At 38.0% G+C, this 21,784-nt stretch overlaps 1 protein-coding gene across 6 annotated transcripts in view; it reads left to right on the forward strand.

Annotated features, from left to right (window-relative positions):
• Positions 1 to 20,706, forward strand: part of lypd6 (LY6/PLAUR domain containing 6) — a 66,589-nt gene extending 45,883 nt beyond the window's left edge. For all 6 annotated transcript variants that reach the window (XM_042427025.1, XM_042427030.1, XM_042427029.1 and 3 more), the window contains exons 3-5: positions 9,423 to 9,521; positions 15,245 to 15,375; positions 16,127 to 20,706. In XM_042427025.1, coding sequence (XP_042282959.1) covers positions 9,423 to 9,521; positions 15,245 to 15,375; positions 16,127 to 16,300 — 404 coding nt within the window. In that variant the 3' untranslated portion in view covers positions 16,301 to 20,706. The remainder of the gene's footprint in view (positions 1 to 9,422; positions 9,522 to 15,244; positions 15,376 to 16,126) is intronic.
• Positions 20,707 to 21,784: the final 1,078 nt, after the last annotated feature.

The raw sequence follows: 21,784 nt of genomic DNA on the forward strand, positions 1-21,784 counted from the left end.
GAGAAACAAGCTGAGCGAATGTTAGCAGCAGCTCGGCTGACAGCCCCTCTCAGACGTCCTCTGTCTGCCAAACGGCGTCGGAGAAACACTGATTTTTTTTACATGAAACTGCTTTATTCAGTGTTTTTACCCGTTTTAATCCCTGTGCACGCTTGTTATGGAGAGGAGGAGACCTCTGTGGATAATTTGGCTCCCAGTAAAAACCTGCTAAACATCTGGATCTTAAGTTGTCAGAGAAACAAGCTGAGCAAACGTTAGCAGCAGCTCGGCTCGCAGCCCCTCCAGACGTCCTGTGTCCACCAAACAGCGTTGGAGAAACACTGATTTTTTTTTTTTTTTTACATGAAACTGCTTTATTCAGTGTTTTTACCTGTTTTAATCACGGGTTCTGTTTGTTTTGGAGAGGAGGGGACCACTGCGGATAATTCAGCTCCCAGTAAAAACATCCTTAACACTGAACACCGAAGTAATCCTAACCTGGAGAAGCTGGTTGTTTAAAAATTAAGGAAACAACTCCCATCATCCCTTGCTACTTCACAACATCATCAAACTCTGTCTTTTGTTATTGCAGCTCATCTAACAGCCCCCACCGGACGTCCTGTGTCCACCGAATAGCGTCAGAGAAACTCTGATTTTTAACATGAAACTGCTTTATTCAGTGTTTTTACCTGTTTTAATTACTGGATCTGTTTGTTCTGGAGAGGAGGAGACCTCTGCAGATAATTCGGCTCCCAGTAAAAACAATCTGAATGATGAACACTGAAGTAATCCTATACTGGAGAAGCTGGTTGTTTAACAATGAAGACAACAACTCCCATGATCCCACGCTACCTCACACCATCATCACACTCTTTTGTGATTGTTTTGATTGAGAGACCCCTAGTGGCAGAAATTACATATTGTACATTTAACACTGAACTCCTTTGGGAAAACAACACAATTTAACATAACAATGATTGATGATGGATTGCTGATTAACTAGTCATTTAATTTACATTTTTACTGAAATAAGCCCACATTTACCTACAAAATGGGTGCCAAATCAAACAGTGGCTCCCAACATTACTTCATTTTTAAAATATCTATGTTGCTTGTCCCACACCTAAAAAAAAAAGGCCTATTTTAAATTGTGTATTTTCATATGGGAGTTCGGCATGAGCATTGTTAAGTTTAGAAGTTCAGAGGCTGTTCAGTTGGAGCGTGCTTTCATTGCCTTCAGCAGACACACCCCTGCATTTCAGAGCATCCCAATTGGCTATTCAGGAGGAAACGTCAAATGTAGTACTTGTAGGTGTGATTTGTACTTGTAGATTTGATTTGTAGCTGTAAACTTGGATTCACACATACAGTTGAGTTCTGTGTGAACTTTTTTTCACCCACAAACAGATAGATGTGCAACTGCAAACCTTTTTTGTAACTGCAAACCTTTGTGTAAATCTGCTTTATGCACTCACACATTAGAAATTATTTGTGCAATCTTTTTCATTTGTTCACAAATGTCATGCACAGCTACAGATCTCCTTGCAGATTCAAAAATTAAATCTATTTGTTCAGATATTTTTTACACATTAAAATATTTGAATTAATTTGATCAAAAGTTTTCACGTTTTTTTTGTTGTTTGTTTTATATTCACACATTTGAATGTGTTCATACAAAATGTTTTCACACATTCACATATGGTGATATGCAGATACAATACATATGACCCTAATTTATATTTCATACAATCACTATAGTCCCATTTGCAAAACAAAAGAAAATAGACTTGAAGTGTAAATATATGCTTTGGGTAGAAGTTTCACACATAAAGCACGAGTGAATAGCAAGGCAATATGCAGCTTTGTAGCTGCTGTGTTGATTACAATAGGAGTGTATCTCTTCCGTCAGACAGATGGCTGAAAAACACAGCTGAAAAACTTTCTGTGTAGACAAGCTGTCAAGTTTTCTGTGCTGCTCCTCATCTTGAAACATTTCTATATGCAAATTAATTGCAAATTTAGAATATAGGCAAAAACAAAATAGTTAGCTTAATTTTACCCCCCAAAATATATATTTTGTTCTTTTCAGTGGATCCTGCATGTTAATTGAAGGTTCCTGTATTTTGCACACTGCTTATGCCCCTTGACACTCTCCTCTATCCATTTAATGTGTGTTGGAAACCTGTGGAAATAGACTTATTCTGAAATTAACAAAATCACATGGTTAGCTAATACATATAATTATCAATAAAGAGTGAAAACCAAGCAAAACAGCCAAGGGATCAAAGTGGTGAATCACTGTGTGAATCTTTCACTGCTACATGCATGATCTTCCTGGTGTATGTGCATGATGTGACAAGTGTTATTGCGTGGTTTCACAAGTGTGAATGCAAGAGGTTTTTCAGATGTCTGTGAAAAGTTTCACTCATTTTTATGTTTGTTATGTTATTAGTGTGTGTGTGTACATATGAATTTGTTGGCACTGTCTGTATGTGTGTGTGATTTTACCATGTGTTGTGACATGACTTGCCCCTTGTAGCCAGAATCTACAACACAATAGTTTTAGTGGGGACTGGCGTGCTGCCTGTGTTAGCGCTGTCTGATCCCTGGGGGGCCATGAACCAACATTTGACCAACTCCTTCACTTTCAACCTCTGATATTAGCTGCCATTAGAGAAGCACTGTTATTATAAGACTCCTGTAATGGGCCCCATGGAGAGCTCACTCTGTCTCTGTCTCCAGTCTCTATGTCATACTCACACACTGTTTGTGATTCATAAGTTTAAGAAATTAGACATAGTCTTTGTTCAGTGGTGACTGGCAGCTAGGAGCTCTCAGGGTGTCTGTGTATGAGGCAGAATAAACTGCAGCTAGTGCAGCTTTCTGCATTCCCTGCAGTCCTAACACAAACACACACACACACACACACACACACAGTCTCAGTCAGAGCCTGGGTCTATTACTTTGAAGTATGGTATGTGGAATCCTTGCATTGCATTACAGTTAATCTGACCCGTGTTTTTCTGTCTGTGGACCTGTGCCCCCTTTAGTCTTGTTCACACATCAGCACAGCCTGATGGCTCTGCAGAGAACACAGAATACAAGAGTTTGACATCTCTGGACATTGGACAGCAAAATGTCATATAGGATGTTAGAGGTCCTGAGTAAAAAACAGGACTCTTTATTGATGTATCCCATTAAGAAGAGATAAGTGTACTCCCTCTTGCTGAAGAACATGTTTTGTTTTTTGTTTTGTTTTTACCACAGATATTTGCTTAACTATTTTATGAAACAGTTTTTCACCCTTGTTATTATTCATAGTCCAGTATTTCATTCATAGTCAGCCAGACCAGACATTTATCTTGAGTTTATTAGTTCATGTTCATGTTTATTTATTGGTTAACTGGAATGCTGGACATACATCTGTGTAAAAAAGCTGATTAATGACTGTCTTCTGGCTGTCTCTGTGATTCAGACAAAATGTTTCTTTATTTTTTTCTTTCACCCTTTTGATGTCTTTAGTCAACTCCATTCCATAGTCACCATCTAAATTACTATGAAGTCATACAGTATTACTGCTGCTAAATCATAACTGCTACTTTTACACAAAGCAAACCCCTGTATTTTTTTCGTACAAAAGAAAAGCTGAATTTATAAGTTTTGTTCATCTCCTCCACTTTAATGATGTTATTAAAGTGACAGCCTTCAGACCTGTAGCTAATTACATAAATGTAATGGAAATTTAACATGTTGGTCATGACAGCAATGTTACCAGGTCTGACCTGTATTTCTGTAATACTTTTAACATGGCAGTCTGAACTTAATGCCCTCACACTAACATAAGGCCCTATCTTCCTGCTGGCACAAAGCCAGCACTTGGGCAAATGCAGTCTTGATGCAATTTTCCGCAGTCACAGGGGGAGAGGCGCAGCTACTTTTAGCATCATAAACTTAGTTTTCTCTGTTCCTCTTCAGTTGCAGACAAGCACACCTTAAAAAGGAGGCACTGCTGTTTTTAGAGAAAAAAAACCCACTAATAACAATTTTTTGTTTTCCATGTTTGCCAAAAAGCTTTTGGAGATATGAGACCTTTTTGAAATCCAAACAAAACACCTTATTTACCTTTAAAAAAAAATAATTTTCTGGGTATGTAAACATGATTTTTTTCTAGAACATTGTAACCCTTAGATCCCTGGTTTCCGTATGTCAGCTGTCAGAGGATTAATAAACCCCAAGACTCAGTGAGTTGCTACAACCCAGCTTTCTACAGATCGTGAACTAGTTAGAGGAGTCATTAGTCTGGTCTTCAGAAATGAGTTTCCATAAACCCAGAAAGAACGCCACCTCAGATATAAGGTGTACAGGATTGTTGTCCTCTGCATGTGGCCATACCACATCGTGGTGCACACAAAAGCCATCATACTGACCAGTTATTGGATGAAATAGAATATAAATCTGGGATGAGAAAAATGTAAAAGGCCCTTCCCTGCTGTGCCAAAAAAAAAATCCCACTGCTCCACAGTCAACAAAAAGAAAAAATACATATATAACCTTCCTCCATGTCCATCCATGTATGGATACTGCAGATGTGTGTCATGTGTTGTGCATTCTACATACCTGCAAGTGAAATAGTTATGTGTGTTGTGTTGTCACCCTGGTAGCCATACGGGCTGATATCCATGAGTTTACAGCTGTTAGTCTTTAGTACAGGGTGGAAGGGGTCATAGTCTGGTCACAGAGAGATCACACTGATTGACAGGCTTTGCTGAGATAAGTTTTGTCTGACCTGCAGACCTTCAGCTGTCACATGGGAGGAGGTTTTGTCTGGAGGAGGGGGCCCAATCAGATTGATGCTATAGTGCCAAATTGGAAAGCAAACAGTGATGCCTTTTGATCCCAGCACATGGTCTGCATGAACATTCTCCTTCTTCTGCTCAGACTCTGCACTGAAGCAATCAGGATGTAACTGCTGCAGGTTAGCAGGCTACGGCACAATTAGCAGAAGGTTGTAGACTCTATACTGTGCAAGACTTGGATCATGGAGATGACTATCATGACCTCCTGATTGTCGCCTCCAGTGACAATCCACAATGTAGAAATTAAGCAAGTCTCTTCATACAAATACAGTGGAAACCGTTGATACTGATCACGGTTACAGTGATCAACTTCTTCTATAGATTAAAAAGCTCGGGACAGAATCATTTCTATACAAATGCTGTTTCAATAATTCTCTTAAAACTACGGTAATTCTATTTTACTCCCATGATACACAATAGAGGCTGCGGCACCATTATCAGACTTTGCGGCATTCCCACAACCACACCCCACACTTCCGCACAAACCTGCGGAGGTGCGGGGTGTGGTTGTGGGCATGTTTATTTGTAACTGCCATGAAACAATCAGAAAATAATGTTTTATTCCTCTCATTCACCAACTTTCTTGCTACCACTGCTCCCTCTCCTCATCCACTCTCTAGCTTGCTCGACCACTGCTTTCCCTCTCTCTTTCTCTCAAATGAAGAGAAATGTCTTCCCCTCTTCCTAGTAATATTTTTGTCCTCCCTCATGGCAGGGTTAAAGCTCTATTCAGTCTGATGGCGTGCTGTGATTGGCCACCACAGCATTATGGGTTGCGTTTCTCCAAAAGTTGATTCCAGTTCAACTTTCTCGCTGCGGGCCACTGCGGCCCCCATCCCCGCAGCCTAAACACACCTGTCTGCTTCCGGCTGGCTACCTGAGGCTGGTTCTGCGTGCACATTGAAATCATGATGGGAAAAAGAAAGTCTCTCGATGAAAAATGTATTCTCCTTGAAGCTTATAACAAACTGACAAAAACAAGCCAATGAGATGCAGCAGCGAAACAACAAGCGTTTGAAACAGCTGTTCTGTATTTTAAAACAGTTAATAAAATTCAGGTAGTACCAAAGCTGCCCATTTCATTACTTTATATTCATGTAATAAACATAAAAATGTCAATTAGATGATAATCTGTATAAGAAATAAAGAAAAAGAAAAAAAAATTAGTTATAATATCCATCTGCTTATCAATTTAACCTGGACAGATGTTATCACTATAAGCGGTTTCCACTGTACCTGGATGTTATGTTAAGATGCCACCCTATCATGGACTCCTCATATGGAATTTATTTGTAAGAAGATACAGCAAGCATTTACTTTCTTTGTAGACTCAGATCTACGGAGCCAGTAGCCAGATTATTTTTGTTTTATAAGTCATAAGTTATTCAGAGTCTCATGCTATACTGCAGTACGGCCCGTGAAACTTAAAACTAAACTATATCATCAAATCCGAATTGCGCAAAGATTATTGGCCAACCTGTGGCACACTCCTTTCAAATAGCTCACAACAAGAGCATGTTTAGACTTGCTAATCGTATCTCTTCTGACTCCTTGCATGTTTTAATCCGAAAAATACCAACTTTTGCCCTCTAATAGGTGATTTAGAGTCCCTCAAATTAAACACAACAGGCTGAAGAATTATTTTATGCATCAGTCTATCCTGTTGTTAAACCAAGATCAGTGTGCTGCCGAGATTTGAATCCAGAAGACATGATGTGATATGTATGATTGTCATGACTGTTTGATGTGTTTTGTATGTCTATGAAAAGTGTCATATGTGTAACTGTGTGTTTAATCTGTGTGTAAACCTCTTAAAGAGGTTAATTTCACTGCAAACTGACAATATAGTTGTATTGTATTGTGTCATATCATATTGTCTCTTTCTTTCTTTTTACATATATAGATGGTGATATGATGCTTAAATATGACTATAGAATTCTGATCGGTGGAAATTCACAAATCACCCTACAAATGAAATGAAATGCTGTATGACTGATTTGGAACTCACATAAAAATCAGATCAATTGCAATTGACAGATTGATCTGTTTTGTTATGTCTTAGGGACTGTTTGTTATTTATTAGAGGGAGGGGATGGCTGGGGTATGACTTTGTTTTTTCTTTTTATCTTGACCCTCTCTGGAGCTACAAATATTTTCCCTTGAGGCTCCCTTAATGTCTGGGGGAAGATGCCATAATGTAACCATATTTTATTATATTCACACCAAAGTTAGGTAGGATTGGAAAAAGTAAAAAGGAAGCTGACCTTTTCCAACCATTACTTAAACCTCGGCCCTCTGACCTCCCTTCCCTTGTCGGGGAAAAAAAACTACCAGTCCAGCTTACTGTTGCCTCTCCTACAGTAACATTTCTGCAAAGTTACCTATGACAATTCCAGCTCTGAAACAAAAATAGTCCAGCCAGTGCAACGAGCAAACAGCAGGGAGTAAGAGTTATCACCAAAACAAACAACTAATTTCTTAAGCAAAATGCAAATCCTCCTTATAAATAATCACATCATCACACAAGCTGTGTGTGCACTTCAGCAGAATATGAGTGTATGACAGCCAGTCGTCCTACCACACATACCAGCAAAATTCAATAAGCCTACGACTCTGCCAGTGGCCAGAATAATATCAGCTGGTACCGCAGCCATTATTAGATTTTAAAAACCCCTTACCCTTTTACCTTTGATGATTGCATTAACGAAAGTTACTTGAAATGAAAACCTGGAGTTGAAGAAAGCCTTGGTTTTCTGCGCCAAATTAGCTCTGGTGTAGGAGTTCCTTTGCCAATTAACTCCATTAAAAGTTAATCCTGAAAAAGGCATGGATAATCCTCACTAACCATTACCCCCAGCTTGATTATCATTTTTTTCCCTGCTAGCTTGTGACCGGGTCCACTCCATTTCAGTGTGCCGGTGCAACAAACAATAATGTCGGACTACAGGGCAAAAGCTATGGTAGCTTTCTGAGCTGACAAATAATTGCCAGTATGGACTGTAATGTTCACAATATGATTTTATGTAAGCCAGAATAACATTCATCAGTTCTCTGTTTTATCAATCTCCCTTGACTTGTTTGTTTTTGTGTAAGCCATGTAGTCGTGGTGATGTTAATGCTGCTGTCACTGCTGAAATTTGGTGGTGGATCTGGCATATCTACTGGCTACGGGGGCGGCTGTGGCTCTGGAGGTTGTCCACTAATCGGAAGATCGGCGGTCCGATTCCTGGCTCCTCCAGTCCACATGTCAATGTGTCCTTGGGCAAGATACTTAATCCCAAATTGCCTCTGATGGCTGTGCCATCAGTGTGTGAATGTCTGTGAATGATTAGATTTCCTCTGATGGGCAAGGTGGGACCCTGCATGGTAGCCTCTGTACCCATTCAGCGTATGAATGTGTGTGAATAGGTGAATGTGACTGTCCATTTACCACTTACCATTTACCATTTACGATAACTATCAGATGGTGTGAAGACTCTGCCAACTCGGTGCACCACAGCATGTAATTGTGTGGACCCATTCACAGCACACAGCCGACTGAACTTGTCATAAAGTAGCAACAACAAAGCCCGCCCATTTTAAAGAAAGATAGAATTATAGCTGGATCACCAATCACAGAGCTGAAAGCAGCATTTCTTCACAGCAACTGTAGAGGCACAAAATTCTGATTTTGAAGCTGACAAAAGGGGTTTCTTCCATTTAACCCCTCACATTCACACAAACCAAAGAGGCAGGTTTGAATGGTTTATATCCTCAGAAACTTTTTGTGAGTCCCGTCACCATACAGTGGTAAAACACATATTCTGAAAAGAAAACATATATTTAAAATAAATACAAAATGCAACCATTTAAAATTATATGTCCCTCCCTTAAGCCAAAATAAAAAACACAAGTCCCTCCTCAGTGCCTAAAATATTATTTGGCCCTGTTTGCACCACCCCTCTCCCTCTCATAAATAAATAAATAATGAACAGTCCCTTAGTCTCTTGTTTTGCTGTAAAATATAAATTCTCACCTGGGGATCAATAAAGTGTGAAGACCATAGATTATACAAAGATGGACGTAGTGAGGTGTGACGTCACTGGTTGGTTTGCATTGGAGCCGATTTGAAGCCCAGAGTTGCGGCTTATGGTAGGCGCCATCTTTTCCGTTTGGAACCAGGACATTCCATATAAGGAGTGCAGGTTGTTGCCTTTCCCGCTCTGGAAACATGCCCGCTACTTCAGACTTAAGCTAATGCTAACTTACTGGGAACACTGATCGCTGCACACTTGGGCTAACATTAGCTAACTAACAGGGCAAGTATAGTTATCAAGTAACGTTAAACTTTGTGACATATTGCGACAATAGTCTCAGTGTGAGTCCCGGAGCCAGGGAGAGCAGCAGGTGAGCCAATTGTCAATCACAGCTGCCAATCGACATCCACATGGCAGACATCAAAGCCAAGTTTATCAAAGACAAGCTTATATTCCTGTTGTGATATGAGGCAATAAAAACTTTTGCTGACAAAGCTTAAAACCAATTTTGAGTTTCAAGTATGATAGTGCTGTCTGTTTAGAAGGTTTTGTTTACTTTTTCTTTTTTCAGCCACTCCATTTCCTGGTGGATTCAAGTGTTTTACCTGTGAAGATTCACAAGATAACTTTGAGTGTAATCGCTGGGCACCGGACGTGTACTGCCCATTTGGTAAGATTCTTCTGTCGACATTTAAGGAGTAAAATATGCACTACACACATTTTTTTTAAAATATCTTAAATAAGACTATGTAATTTTTGAGATAAGTGGTATTACATTCTTGAATTCATAAGCAGTAAAACATGCTCAGTTCAATACACAAATTTTTTCAATATAGCTGGTCTTATATGGCCATTATCTTATGGTTGCTAAAGTTTGCATAACCCAGGAGCTGGAGAGTGAGGATATTAAAGGAAGGGTCGTGTTCAAACAAAAAGGATTGTCAACAAATTTTTTGAACCTCACTTAAAGGATAGGTTCACAGTTTTTCAAGTGTGTAATAAAACAACAGTCAGGTGTCCATCTGAACAGTGAAAGTGGTTTTCCTTGCTGTAATCATTCCTCCAGTTCATACTGGCTATTAAAAGATCCCCCTCAAATCTGCTTTCAATGTAAGAGATAGGGGCTAAAATCCAGTGTGTCCACACAGTCATTTTGTGCAAAAATGCATTTAAAAGTTTATCTGAAGCTTATATAGAGACAGAGCACAATGAAGTCCCGCTCAGCCTGGAGGGGAAAACAATTCATTGCTCTCCATTGACTTTGTATTGAGTGAAGGTGCCTCCTTGTCACTTCCCTTTGCAACAACAACAACAGAAAAATGTCTAAAAGCTGCTATGTGGTGGAATAAACTACCAACAGGGTAAAGAACCCAGAACTAAGTTTTTTTAAGCTGCAGAATTGAAAAACTGAGCCTTTAAGAAGACAAAAGTGCATACAGGGCTGTGAGCCATGTGGTGGAAGAGACAGACCCAACCTGAGCTGCACAGACAACCTGCATCTCAAAAACCTTTGCATTGCTAGTCACAGAGAACACACATGAAAGTAAAAACAGAACAGCTGTTTAATTGAAAGGTATGCAGTTTTTGTAATAGACGTTTAAATCACAGAATACATTCCGCTGAAATGCTATCTGTAAAAAGAGCCTGAATGGAAAATGATTGCATGTCTGTGCGTGTAACTTCCTTGACTCTGTTTGAAGTTTTAATTTATTTATTTGATAGGGACAATGCAATTTAACATAATTCCAATATAGAGCATGAAACTGATGTGCTGCACAGAGAGTTTATAGCTATTGCTATTTTTGAACTTTTGTACCTAGTTGGGCTTTACATGTACAGTGTAATTAAAACATACAGCTTTCATTATCATAAAACCACAATACACTACAGATGTGGATGAAATACACATACTAAAAACTATTGTTTGTGATGTACAGATTGAAAAAAACAAAACAATTAAATGCACAATATGTAAAGTCTGCCACTAGGACTCTCAGTCAAAACAATAACAAAAAGATTGATGATTTGAAGAAGCAAGGGATGATGGGAGTTGTTTCCTTAATTTTTAAACAACCAGCTTCTCCAGGTTAGGATTACTTCGGTGTTCATTGTTCAGGATGTTTTTACTGGGAGCTGAATTATCCGCAGTGGTCCCCTCCTCTCCAAAACAAACAGAACCCGTGATTAAAACAGGTAAAAACACTGAATAAAGCAGTTTCATGTAAAAAAAAAAAAAAAATCAGTGTTTCTCCAACGCTGTTTGGTGGACACAGGACGTCTGGAGGGGCTGCGAGCCGACCTGCTGCTAACGTTTGCTCAGCTTGTTTCTCTGACAACTTAAGATCCAGATGTTTAGCAGGTTTTTACTGGGAGCCAAATTATCCACAGAGGTCTCCTCCTCTCCATAACAAGCGTGCACAGGGATTAAAACGGGTAAAAACACTGAATAAAGCAGTTTCATGTAAAAAAAATCAGTGTTTCTCCGACGCCGTTTGGCAGACAGAGGACGTCTGAGAGGGGCTGTCAGCCGAGCTGCTGCTAACATTCGCTCAGCTTGTTTCTTTGATAACTTAAGATCCAGACGTCCAATGACTAAAATCCTTCATCCAGTTAAAAGATATATTGAAAAATGACCAAGACCTAAAAAGTTTATCGTAAAAATACGGCTTAATAATACGGCTGAATAAAAGTCAATTTAAGACAGTTTCTTGCAGACAACCACAATGCCGATGTATTGTCTTGTCTGCATATACACTTTGTGGCAGACAACCACAGTGTCGACACATGTATCTTTTGTGCATATACTCTTCGGTAGAGGGGTATGACACCATTGACAGGTGACCAAATAAAACAGACAGTTACCTTGATTAAAATTAGGATTTCCCTGTTTTTAAAAATTGTTGGAAATATTTGGGATAATGTAAGTACACAACTCAACAAAATATATAACATAGGTCCAGTTGTTTTCAGAAATTTTAATGCGGAATAGTTATATATTATAGCTTTAACAATACAATACAATTAGCTAAAAATGGGTACAGCTCTGGTTTGCTTTTAGCCAGCACTTAACCTTTGTAGTAAAAGATTATATATCTGGAATTAATTTGATTTCAGTTGGTAATGTGCTCCAAAGTTGACAGCCCTTTATGGAGCAGGCTGATTGTCCAACAGTTGCCATTCCCCATTCCCCATGCTCCTAGTATGGAGATAGATTTGTTTCATAGTGATTTGTGTAAACAGATCGACAATCTGTGTGTAAATCATAGACTGTATAAAAATATGGACGTAGTTACAGTGACGTCACCCGAGTGGTTTTGAAGCTCAAAGTGAGCCGCTCCGGCCGTCTCCATCTTGGCAGTGCAAGACGCTGCCTAACTCCCAGCCAATCAAAAATGGGCAAAGAGGCAGGCCGAATGGCTGAAACAAGCCACCTAGTGGCTGGCGGACGTGTCACTCAAAGCAGCCATGTCCTTCATTATGCATTACTTTACGGCTTAATGAAATTTAAACGGGTGAGTTATAAAAAAATTCACCCCCCGTACAGTTGTTATGAAAGGGGAAATTAGCTATAGAGACCAAAACCGTTTTTTGTACCAGGCTGTAAACATGTTTATTTCTGCTGTAAAATTGGACATTTTAACATGGGGGTCTATGGGGATTGACTCGCTTTTGGAGCCTCAAGTGGCCATTCAAGGAACTGCAGTTTTTAGCACTTCCGCATTGGCTTCATTTTACAGCCCCAGAGGTTGCCGCTTGGTGTAAATGTGTAATCTGTAAATATAAAACACTTTCCACAAATACAAAAAAAGATTTGTAAATTCACAAAAATATTTTGCAAATATAAAACAGATCTGCAAATACATAAACAAATTTCAGAAATAAAAAATATCTGTGAATACATTAAATTAATTTGCAAATAAATTAAAAGCATTTGTGAATATCTTCCTAATATTTAAAACTTTCCAACAGGCATTTGTGAACTCAGTTTTTATTTGTGAATCGAAAAAACATTTGTGGATCTCAGTTCTACGCTTGTGGATTTGCTTTCTACACACACAGAGTTTTGAAACAAATTTTCCACAGGTCCAAACGAAAATTCACTCGTATCACTCGGCCATTTTTGGATAGTATGTGATCGCCTGCTGATGACATCATTTCTGCATTTCAAAGTAAGAGCATGCAGTTGTGCATGTATGTGTTTATTTGTTGTATATTATATATGTATATTTATATTATGTATATAATTGGCAACTGAAGAAGCAGCTAAGCCACCGCTTTAGAGAACTGAACGTTGCCCACAAGCATCCTCGTGCCTTTCATACTCAAACAGAAATGTATACAAAAGTGTGAGCTAGATAATATACATAGAATAAATAAACACACACTAATAATCACTGCATGACATTAACATAAAACAATGAATGCACGTTACTTATCACTGATTATTAAAAAAACAAAAATAAAAAATAGCTCATAGAAAGACTGCGTGCTCTTACTTTGAAATGTGGAAATGACGCTGTCAGCAGGTAATCACGTGTGATCCGAAAATATTTTTGTGAGTTTACAAATCTTTTTTGTATGTGTGGAAGGTGTTGCGGATCTGTTCACAAAAATCATTATGAAATAAATCTATCCCCATATCCTAGTTACTCTGTTACTGTCTTGTCTTTATATATATCTGGACAGGCTTTTTGTCCATTATTTTCAGTACCTGACTGTATAAGAATAAACTGTACTCGCCCTATCAGCTGTGAAAAGTGCTCTCTGTCTGTCTCTATGAGGCTTCAGCAGTCTGAGTTAGTAATATCAAGCAGATATCTGTCATATTTAAAGCCTTTTTAGCATCAAATTCCTTCTTTGTTTCCTCTGACAGTGTTTCCCTGTTGAGCTGCAGTGGAAGTATAGTAACAAAAAGATGGAGTTTGGCACTAAGAAGACTGTAACATTGAAAGATATCTGCTTTATTTGACTCATTTGGACAGCTGACATGTCGTATTAGTTTCAGACAAACCTTTAAATACATTTTTGCACATTTCTGTCTCCCATCACTCACATCGTAAGTGCATTATGAAGGGATTATCTAATGGTCAGTATGAACAGGAGGAATGATTACAGCAAGAAAAACATGTTTCAATGTCCATATGGGCAACTGGCTGTTGTTTTAAGACACACTTGAAAAATTGTGAACCCATCCTTTAAAATGTATTATATCACATATGAAATCAACACTATATGATTTTAATATATTTTTAAGACAGATTATTTATTGTCAGGAATGATTTATTTGCATGTATTTATGTATTGTTTTCAATTGCTATGTATGCCTATTTATTGGTCTAGATGTAATCTGGGTTACATTTGCAAACTTTAGATACTGTTATAACTGACAACTGTCAACTACTACTGTACAGTCATTTCATCATTTCATTGACTTCATCTTCTCTACTTGTACTACGGTTGTACAATGTTTCAGCATCTACCACTTTACCACACTTGTCTTTTGTGGCCAGAGTGGATACTGTTCAGCAAAATGTACAGTCTGGCTTTGGTACACTGGAGTTTTCTTGTAAAAGAAGTTTCACTGTTGGCATTCTTATGTGTTCCTGCTTTTTGCTGGCTAGTTATTTAAGGTGTTGTGTCAGTGGAATAGTGTAAAACTGTCAACAGGAATGTGTACCACATCACCCCGTGCAAGTGCATGTATATGTTTGCCGTTACACTAATAGAGCACCACATAGCGCCATCAGTGGTACCCCGTGGTGTTTGTGTCAGTACATTGCACAGTGCATACATTGTACACATTTTTATTTGGATTTGACATTCTTGCTACCCAGAAGATTCTATATCATTACGTTTATGAATGCTGCTAGCTGCTTGATGTTTCTCTGAGCTATGAAGACTTAAGCATACAGCCCCTCAATTTACAGTAGCCTCCAATGATTACAGTTGAGTTTACCTCAGATTAATGCTCTACAGGAACTAATCAAAGCTAGTCCGTGTGTCCTAGTCATTAAGAAAAAGCTATAAATCTGTCCAGCAGTGACCAAGTACCTGCTGGCTTCACTCATAAAAGAACATTCTTTGCTTGAAAAAATATCAATCTTAGTTTGAGATAGAGAGCTCAACCAGTATAATGTTGTATAGGCTAACTAACTATTTCCATGTTTTTTGTGGTTTTCCACATCACCACAGTGACACTGAGGACATGGAGCTTTTTAGATTGTATGTGACTAATTTAACACAGTCCAGCTCAAATTCCACAGGGGAGTATTAGAGAAGGGGGGGTTAAGAGAAGCAATCTCAGAACTACTACTCTTATACTCCTGTAGGTACAACTCCAAGTGTTGTGGTTATCTCTGCAAATGTTTGAAGCTGAATTTCCATTTTTTTCAGAGGCCAAATACTGCTACACACGCCACACAATAGATGTGGAGGGAGACAGTATATCTGTGACTAAACGCTGTGTGGCCCTGGAGGACTGTCTTTCGGCAGGATGCACTGAAATGGATCATGAAGGAAACAAGGTGGGGTGCCGGGAAAATCTGTACAAGCCAAGAATATTAGATTCTTCCACTTTGGTGGAACGCCATATCCTTTCAAATTTTCACGATATTTGCTTTAGTTTGCAGGTTTGGGAGTTATACCATGGAACTAACCTCTTATGTTTTATTATCATCCTTCTTAAAGGGGCGATGGAGTCGAGTGTTATTCTTAATGAGCCTGCAGCACTATCAACAAGATTATCAGTTTGGGAGGGACTAAAGTTAACATAAGAGTCCTCTGTAGTATTGAGACATGGCATTGAATTCAGTACTGATGGAATTGCTTCCTTAAATTTATCTACAACACTATCAGATAGACATCTAATGAAGACATTTTTGTCTGATGGCGTGTAATCCAGTGATAGGAATTCAAAAGTTATTAAGTAATGGTCTGATAAAATAGGATTTTGTGGAAAAATTATTAAAGGTTCAAAGGTTCAAGGTTCTGAGAGAGACTAAGAACAAGGCTTTTGAATGAGTTATGATTGAATTTAGATCTAGGGTTGATGATTAGGCTTGAGTTGAAAATGGCTGCAACTCCACCTCCTCGGCCAGTGTCTCGAGAAATATGAGTATTAATATGACTGGGGGGAGTGGATTCATTTAGGCTGAAATATTCTTCATGACACAGCTAGGTTTCAGTAAGACAAAATAAATCAATATGATGATCTGAGATTAAATCGTTCACTAATTGAGATCTCACATTGTTTTTAATGTGTGTCTCTCTGTCAAGGTTTGCATAGCCTGCTGTGAGGGAAATATCTGTAACCTACCAGTGCCATGGAATGAAACAGATGCCATCTTAACCACCACCTCACCACTCAGCAACACTGTTGGACTTTTACAAAGCTACGCACTGACTTTTTCTCTCATCATTGGTTCCTTCATTGTCTCAAGTGGCGTTTGAAAAGTGAAGGCACAGTCAACTTCATCAAGGTATACTGGAAAGTTATAGGCGTGTCAGTGAACCACTTGGATTGTACTTCGACATAAGACAGTTTGGACAGTTTCTTTTCCTGTCAGGTCCAAACACATTTCAAATCTGTTATCAAAAGAATAGGCACTTAACATTGCACAGTGTAGCGACTTTAATAGATGAGATTATCACTGGTGACCATGGGGAATAAAACATCTTAACATGTTGTTTAGTTTGTTACCTAAAGAATGATTTTATTTACTACACTTTTTGTGTTGCTACATGTTTGTCCAACCAGCCAGACGGCAGTCATAAATAATGTTGTTCCAAATATATTACTGTCACAATGTAGAAGATCGGTAGAAGGTGCTTGGCAAAATACAGAAAAGTTGGTACCTCTTTGCAACAAAAGTTAGAACATCATTTTCTATTTAACAGGAAATGATCCATGAGGAAATAATAGTTACAAGTTAACCAATCAATCTTCTGATACATGGAAGTACTTTATTTTGACTCATTTCATTTTCTGCTGTCTTCCTACAAGATACTTGTTAAGGCCCAAGGTATTAATGGGCTGAACGTTGGCAGAAAAGTAGAGAGACAAAGATTTCCACCAATGCTACAAGGAATATAAATTATTTTTATTAATCATTTATTGAGGTAAAAGGTAAAAGACAGTAAAAAAAATGCTGTTATGGTTAAAATTGTGGCTACTGCAATAGCACATGCAAGACTATGTCAGTGTTGAAAGAGGAAATTACACTTTTTTCTCCTTGTAAATGAAATGTTAAAATCATTCACATTCAAAGTATTAAACCATGCTCTTGCTCAGTCATATACAGGAGTTATATATAGTATATATACTATATAGAAGTTTAACTGCTACAGCTTTACGTGGCCTGGTATGGCCAGCTTTTGATAATTAATATTAATATGTAATTGACATTACTGAGTCAGCTCACTGACAATGACTCTTCTACACTTGTTCTACTGTTGACATACATTTCAGCAGGTATGCAGGTAAACATTTAAATGGTTTTATCACCAAAGTAAAATTAGAAGTATACACAGCACACCCACATGTTTGTTGTTTTCTGCATACTGTATTAGGACACCTAATAATTATGTCATTAAAGCAATTGACTCAAGAGAATCTCGGGAAATAAAATGAGCCACTGTTTAAAGGTTACATAGTCTTGCTTTAAAATGACCCTACTGACCTTAAGCAGTAAAGCCTGTCTAAACAGAGTGTAAATGTGACATGCAGCTGCATATATAACTCATATCTTAACACTTGTTATATCAGAATTGGATCAAAAGGCTCGTTGTGACGAATCCACAGAGAATTATTAACCAACTTTACAATGCAATAATATGTCAGTGCTGTTTGTCTGTCAGCTTCTTTTGGATTTCTTCTGCCCCATACTGGCAAAAAATCACTAATGCAGCTTTAAAGACTGGTAATGGAAGAACTGAAGAACATTGTCCATGCAAGTATATAGTCTTTTTTAAGTATTTAGGATTTGATGTTGCATGTGTGAGTCTATAATCCATGATGTATGTCACTGAATGCATATATACATATACATAGTATTTATTTTTATATCAACTGTTCTTGTGAAAAAAGTGGAAGTATGAAATGTTAGCTGTAGGTTACAGATGTTGATGTGAAACATCAAGGGCCATGATGCAGAGCTGTTGTTGTAGAAAGTTCATATACTCATGAGAACAATACTAACCGTTAATTTGACAAATTGTGTAACAAGACTTAACATTTAAACAACAAAATGTGGTGCAAGTCCATGCACTCCAGAATGACACACATTCTCTGATCTGAAGCCCCTATCAGCAGGTTTCAGGTTGTGCCATCAAAAACTATTACAAATCACTGTTGAAAAGTATATCTGTCTGTGTCATATTTACTATGGCTGCTAGAGGGCGCTGCCACTTGAAAGTAAATGACTGATCCTGTTGTTTTTCTTGGGAGGACAGTCTCACTTATTCAAACATTAGTATTATGATTAAGAAATACAATACATTCTATTCCAATGTGCAGCATATTTAGAATTAAACTAGACCCTCTTTTTCCGTGTCTACATAAAAAATTTTTTTTGCAATTTCCACTGCCTTGGTCACTCACCTCCCTATGGGGCAAACATGCAACTTCTGCTATCATGTACTAGCATGGAACAACAACATAAAAAAACCCCTGCTAAAACACTATAGAGCTATTGTGTAATCAATGCACAGATGCTGAAAGAATTTAAGCATTAAACATATAACAGAAATCATATTTTTACAAGCTACCATTTAAGTTTTCATGATTGTGATCACGCTGACAATTTCTGCTTTAAAATAGTACCAGGTGTATATACATCTCAAAAACCAGCATCATTTATTGTAACATTACCTCTTTATGTCGAGTAACACAATATACATAGTCAAATTTTAGTGGCCACTTTTCAGTGTACACTTGCTGTTGTGGCAGCGCTAGCATGGGCATGCTCAGATATTACTGCACTGCCACTCAAAGTCAAAGCAATTTCAAATTCAACCTTGTTTGTCAGTGACCTTTCAATGGGCAACCAATGATATGACAGCTGTCCATGACATTACTTGATAGCAACCCATGATGGACAAACCCCTCTTGATTATCAAGTTGTCACCAATCTTTCTTAACTTAAATATGTAATTAAATCATTTTCATTTTCATAATGCTGACAGAATTCCCACAATTCAAATCATAATTTAGTCTGTTGTGTTTACTTTTAAAACTCATCAGGATCTTAATTCCTATGGATATAATTGCATAAATGTATTTGTTCAAAGCCAGAAAGCACACATTCCTGTGACCTTTGTCATAGGACCACCATCAGATCAAAATTTCCCCTTTATCAATTCTTTGGTTCATTGAAAAAGAATGACTGAATTTCCATTAAATTGATAGATATCCACAATCACCGGAGGATTAGTCCTGACCTTTTCTTCCAGCACCACCATCATTTTCATCTCACAACTCATTTGTGCCCTAATTTTAGAATTCCAGGGGCCACTACTGTAGGCTGTTACTGTGGCTCTGCCTGTCTCTATGAAAGTGTAGCTGTGATTGTCATATGCCTCATGATAAACAGAGAACAACTAAAAGAGCTATGTCAGCATCTCTGTAAAAATGTTAACCAACTGTGTTAACTTCATATTACTTTGGCATTGTCTACCTTAAAACTAGACTATATACATTATGAAAAAAGAAATAACAGTCTTCTTGGAAAGTTGAATTCATAAGCAAGCAACAGCCTTAGTCTGGTATAACCAGTTGCTCATGATGGCTAATGCTAGCAAACTTTAGATAGGCTACTGCTGTGTGACATTGAGCTAGAGAGAGGATTTTATGGATTTTCTTCATTAATACCTGTAAACCTGTAATTACCACTTGTGGCTGTCCAGCAAAAGTTACATAGGCTTGGTTTAGAATAAGCTACATTCTAGCCACTAAATAGCTGTTTTCTTAGGAGACGCTTCCATTCCTAAATGTTGTAAGTACTTTTCCGTTAAAGTATTACATATTATAATTATACTGCACCTGCACTCACATATCTCAAACACCAACCCATGCTATGGACCAGAGGATATGGAATGAGTGTTTTACACCTTTAATTCATAAAATTATAGCCCTTAATGTTTTCCACTGCAGTCCCAGAGTTCTGTGTTTGGAATACATATGACAAATCTCTCATCCATCACTCAGCGGCATGCCAGTGAGAAAATGCTGTATCTGCATTTACAGTGTTATTGTGCTGGAGGCTTTGAAATTTGTTTAGGCTGGTGGCCCGAGACACAGAGGAGGCTGCTCACTTCCCTTCTCACTGTTTCACTGTCACTGTCTCGCACACTCTCTTTTTCTCATCTCACTTTGTTCAAACCAGGATTCCAGAGGAAAACGGTTTATCATTATGATTGATAGACACATTGTTTTAAAAATTGTCCAGTTTGTTCTGTCAACAGTCGTAAATTATTCTGCCAGAGTAGTTCAAGGGCTAATACCTGATACATCTTATTGTATCAGGCAATATTTAACAGGTTCAGGCTTTTGTATTAACTCTAAGCTAAAAGATGTTTCACAAGTTGCCTTTACTGGCTTCTGGCAAACTTTTGTACAAAGGATGTGAAAGTAGCACTAGTGCATAAATGTATTAGTGTTACTTTGAAAATCAATCTGTGTTGCATGCTATTTTGTGCCAGCTGCTTGTTATTAATATGTATATACATATATATGCTGTATATGAGTATGTATTATTTATGTATGTGAAACCTTCACTTTTCATGTTCCAAATGAGTTTTTTAAATGTGAGCATCAATTAATATTATTCATGTCATGTTGTATGTTATACTTGTGTTTGCTATAGTCAGTAATTTTCCATTGACTTTCCATGCGATAGACTGAGCATGGAGTCAATAAATCTGCTAGTTTATTCTACCTGCTGATCTCTGAGTGATTCATATGAACAGTGTTTGTCTGCTTAATGGGCAGAGGCAGCTGTATTTTCAGATAAGAGTTTCCTGGAGGAGGATGTTATCGACCTCTATCTTATTCTTATGGGGGAAAAGAAAACAGATAATGGTAGGCTACTTATGACGACAGTTAAGGTCCACACCTTGTTTTGTATCTGGGCTTTGTTGTATTTGGGACCAAGCTGCAGAGTTTACACTAGCAAATCTGTCTCATTAACCTCACTATATTACAGTATCACTGGAAAACAGGGACATAATTTCACCGCGTGAGGGATATTAGCCAGAGTGCCAAGAAATGTGACAGGAGGCAGACGCAGAGACTTGTCAGTGACTTAAAAAAAGTGATTTATTCCAGCGTAATGGAAAGTAAGTAAGTAAACTTATAAAGCAGTAAAATTATAAAGCATCTTTCAAAACCAGAGTTACAAGGTGCTGTACAATGCAAACAATTGAGAGAAAAATTCAATTCAATTTAATTCAAAGAAAATAAAATAAAAAGTCAAAAGCAGGAAATATCAATATAAAAACAATAAAACCATAAAACACAGGGCTGACAGCAAGTCAGATACAACAATAAAAGCAACACAGAGAGCAATCACACTTTACAGGACAAAGTGCTTACGAAACAGCTGAGTTTTTAACAGCTTCTTAAAACTATCAACAGACTCTGCATTTCTTATAACAAGGGGAAGACGGTTCCGGGGGGTGGGCGCCACAACTGCAAAAGCATGGTCACTTTTGGTCTTAAGCCTAGATTTCGGGACAGCCAGAATGCATTGGTCAGTAGACCTCAGTGACCTCACCAAGTTTCAGAGGATACTGGATTAAATGACCCTTTCCTTGGACAAATGCAGAGAGACTTTATATCATAGTGAAACCTCATCAATTTGTTTGATGGGTTTGGACAACACTACCTACATTTTATGTTCTCTTTTCACCTTTTAATCTCATACATACACACACACC

The sequence above is a fragment of the Thunnus maccoyii genome, chromosome 11, assembly GCF_910596095.1.
Source record: "Thunnus maccoyii chromosome 11, fThuMac1.1, whole genome shotgun sequence".
In the NCBI taxonomy this organism is placed as follows: domain Eukaryota; kingdom Metazoa; phylum Chordata; class Actinopteri; order Scombriformes; family Scombridae; genus Thunnus; species Thunnus maccoyii.